Consider the following 2,776-nt stretch of genomic DNA (forward strand, 5'->3'; position numbering starts at 1 on the left):
TCTGATTGCCCTTCTTGATGATCATAGCATACTTACAAGTGTTATCCCAGTGAAAGAAGATGACAAAATTAAAGTCAAGTAAGATGATTTTAATTTACTTTGCATTGTTTGTTGGGTCTGTGGTTTTTTCTAAAGTTTCTTTTTTGTCTCGAATTCTATTATAGAATTGCTAGTTTTATGCTTTGAATAAAACTCCTAAAGTAACCAAGAATGTATTATTTTTCTGTGGTCCCCTTACAATGCCAGGCACTTCAACTTTCTCGACCAGTTTGAAAACATTGTTTGTCACCCAACTTACAGCATTGTTTCATTTAGTCATCAAACTTTCTTTTCTTCTGCTTTAAGTTTTTCGCTGATTTTTCATTTTGATTGGTGAACAGATAAAAAGCATAATCTAGCAGGTTTGGGAATTGTGCCGGAGGAGCTAACTGAGATAACATTGAATCTTGGAAAAATTGCTTGAAAAATTATTTGGTTGGGAATGGGCTTTGGAGTGTTGTCTCTGGTCAGGAGATTGAACCAGATATGACAAATAAACAAGTGCATGAAGAATGGAAGAAAAAGAATTCTCTGGCTTTGCATGCAATTCAACTTTCATGTGGACTAGCACTATTTTCTAAGTTTAAAGATCCCCACATTTCTGCTCAATATGCATGGACTCATTTGGCTGAGAGAGCTTCGGGAAAGGCACAACAGCCAGTGCCAATATTAGATTATGTTAAAGAAATTCCAATTGAAGATAATGGTAAATGTATCAATCTTTGTGAGAAACTAGCTTGTCTAAAATCTTATCATATTAGAAGAAACGTGAAATTGAAATATTGGTTCTCAATCGTTAAAATTGAGTAAGTTAGTCATCAACCTTTCATTATAGTTGCACACTCAATTCTCAAAGACCGAAACAATTCAAATCTCCATCACATTGTCATGCAAACTTGGGTAGCTATCTAGAAATTTTAAGTGAGACATTCTTCCACAAGAACAATGAGGTCGAGCAAATTTTCCCTTTTATTTATTCGATCTTTGTATTTGACACAACACCTCACATACAGGTTGAATTCATTGTTTGCAGGGTTGGGAGAGTACCTTGATTACAAGTCCTTATACAAGGTAATTGAAGAAGGTAACTTGAATCATACAGAAGTTTTCCTTCAGCAGAAGCCAAATGCCATTAGGACAAGAGTTACATTACACGACGATACAGCTCTGCACATTGCAATTTTGTTTGGAAAAATTGCAATTGCAGAAAAACTTGTAGATTTGATGAACGCGGATGACTTACAAATGATAAATGATCATGGTGCTACGGCATTGTCCCTTGCTGTGATCTGTGGTGTGAAGAAGCTGGCTAAGACAATGATGATTAAGAACAAAAATTTAGTTAGAATTGCAAGTGTAGATCATGAAGACGGGCAACTTCCTGTGATTGTGGCTGCATTGTATGGACAAAAGGACATGGTTCGTTATTTATACAGAGTGACGCCAAAACATGAGCTAAGTCCTGAAAGGGGTGATAATGGAGCCACACTACTTAATTGTCTTATTACAGCTGAAATTTATGGTAAGTGAACGCATAATGTGAAAAGTCTAATCACACCCTGCGTTGAGTCCATCAATTGCAGATCAACCTTATATTAATGCACATATAAAATTAGTCAATATCAGATATTAATTTTAGCCACAATTCATAACTACTATTCATTATTATCTATGGGACCAACTAGTATTACTCTTTATAAATTGATTTATTAATTTTTCAAATGGAGGCTATATGTTTTCTGATTTCATTTTACTAAAAGTTGTGGTTGTGATTGAGATTAGGCATAATCCCCATGACACGGATACCTAATTCTGGCTGTTTTCTTAATGTAGATGTTGCTTCTAAGCTATTGAAAAGGTACCCAAAGCTGGGTGTTACCCCAGATCCTAGTGGCAATTTTGCACTCGGAATATTGGCTCACAAGCCCTCTGCATTTTATAGTGGGACTAAGCTTAAATTTTGGGAAAGATGCATCTACAGTTGTAAGTATACAAATGCTCTCCTATTAATTTCATTCGCAAACAATGTACCACAAGAGCACATTTAGATAAATTTGAATTTTAGTACAAAATAACAAACGAGCTATAAATGCACATGTTGAACATGATCATTTTGAAAAGTATTCCGTGTCTGGACTTTTTACACAAGGTTTAAGAGTACGTTCACCTTGGGAAAGTCATCATGGTTCTCATGACAATGAGCATGTAGAAATGCAAACATCAAGTAGTATTGATGATCACAATATTCAAATTGAATCATCCGATGAAGATATGATCGAAGGGAAGGCACATGGAGGCCTAACTATAACAACGCGAGGTACATCAAATCACACCATATTCCTCCTCTTCTTGTTCAAGTCTTCTTCATACATCCTAAATTTAGTTTTAGAGGTACAAATCAGGCAAGGATGACTCCTGGACTAACCCTGGCTCAGCTAGGCCAGTCCATCCTGGGTCAAAATCATTTTTAATTTATTTTAAACATGTGGATCCATGGATCTTCGAAGTGGGCTGACTATGTCGTGGCCTATGATGGGTCCGTCTGTGCTTTCATTAAGTGGCATTAGGCTTTTATAACCCAGTACATTTTGACACCTTTCAGTAAAGTCTTGTTTTGCAGCTCTGGTGCGCAAATTCGGTTGGGGGATATTGCAACTCTTTGGTATGTATTATCTTCCCATATATAAAATTTCTGCTACGTATTGGAAATCTATTACATATGATGGGCTATTTAACA

At 36.1% G+C, this 2,776-nt stretch overlaps 1 protein-coding gene across 1 annotated transcript; it reads left to right on the plus strand.

Annotated features, from left to right (window-relative positions):
• The first annotated feature begins 525 nt into the window (after positions 1–525).
• LOC111370817 lies at positions 526–2,451 on the plus strand. Its single transcript, XM_022992697.1, has 4 exons — positions 526–745; positions 1,073–1,561; positions 1,873–2,022; positions 2,189–2,451. Exons 1-4 carry the CDS (start codon positions 526–528, stop codon positions 2,449–2,451), a joined length of 1,122 nt encoding a protein of 373 aa, XP_022848465.1.
• Positions 2,452–2,776: the final 325 nt, after the last annotated feature.

Source organism: Olea europaea, chromosome 2 (assembly GCF_002742605.1).
Source record: "Olea europaea var. sylvestris chromosome 2, O_europaea_v1, whole genome shotgun sequence".
Lineage (NCBI taxonomy): Eukaryota > Viridiplantae > Streptophyta > Magnoliopsida > Lamiales > Oleaceae > Olea > Olea europaea.

Excerpts from the sequence above, each read along its gene's own strand:
- LOC111370817 (XM_022992697.1), top strand. The coding sequence starts at position 526 with ATGACAAATAAACAAGTGCATGAAGAATGGAAGAAAAAGAATTCTCTG. Across the intron at positions 746-1,072 it reads AATTCCAATTGAAGATAATG|GGTTGGGAGAGTACCTTGAT; the intron begins GTAAATGTATCA and ends CATTGTTTGCAG. Across the intron at positions 1,562-1,872 it reads TATTACAGCTGAAATTTATG|ATGTTGCTTCTAAGCTATTG; the intron begins GTAAGTGAACGC and ends TTCTTAATGTAG.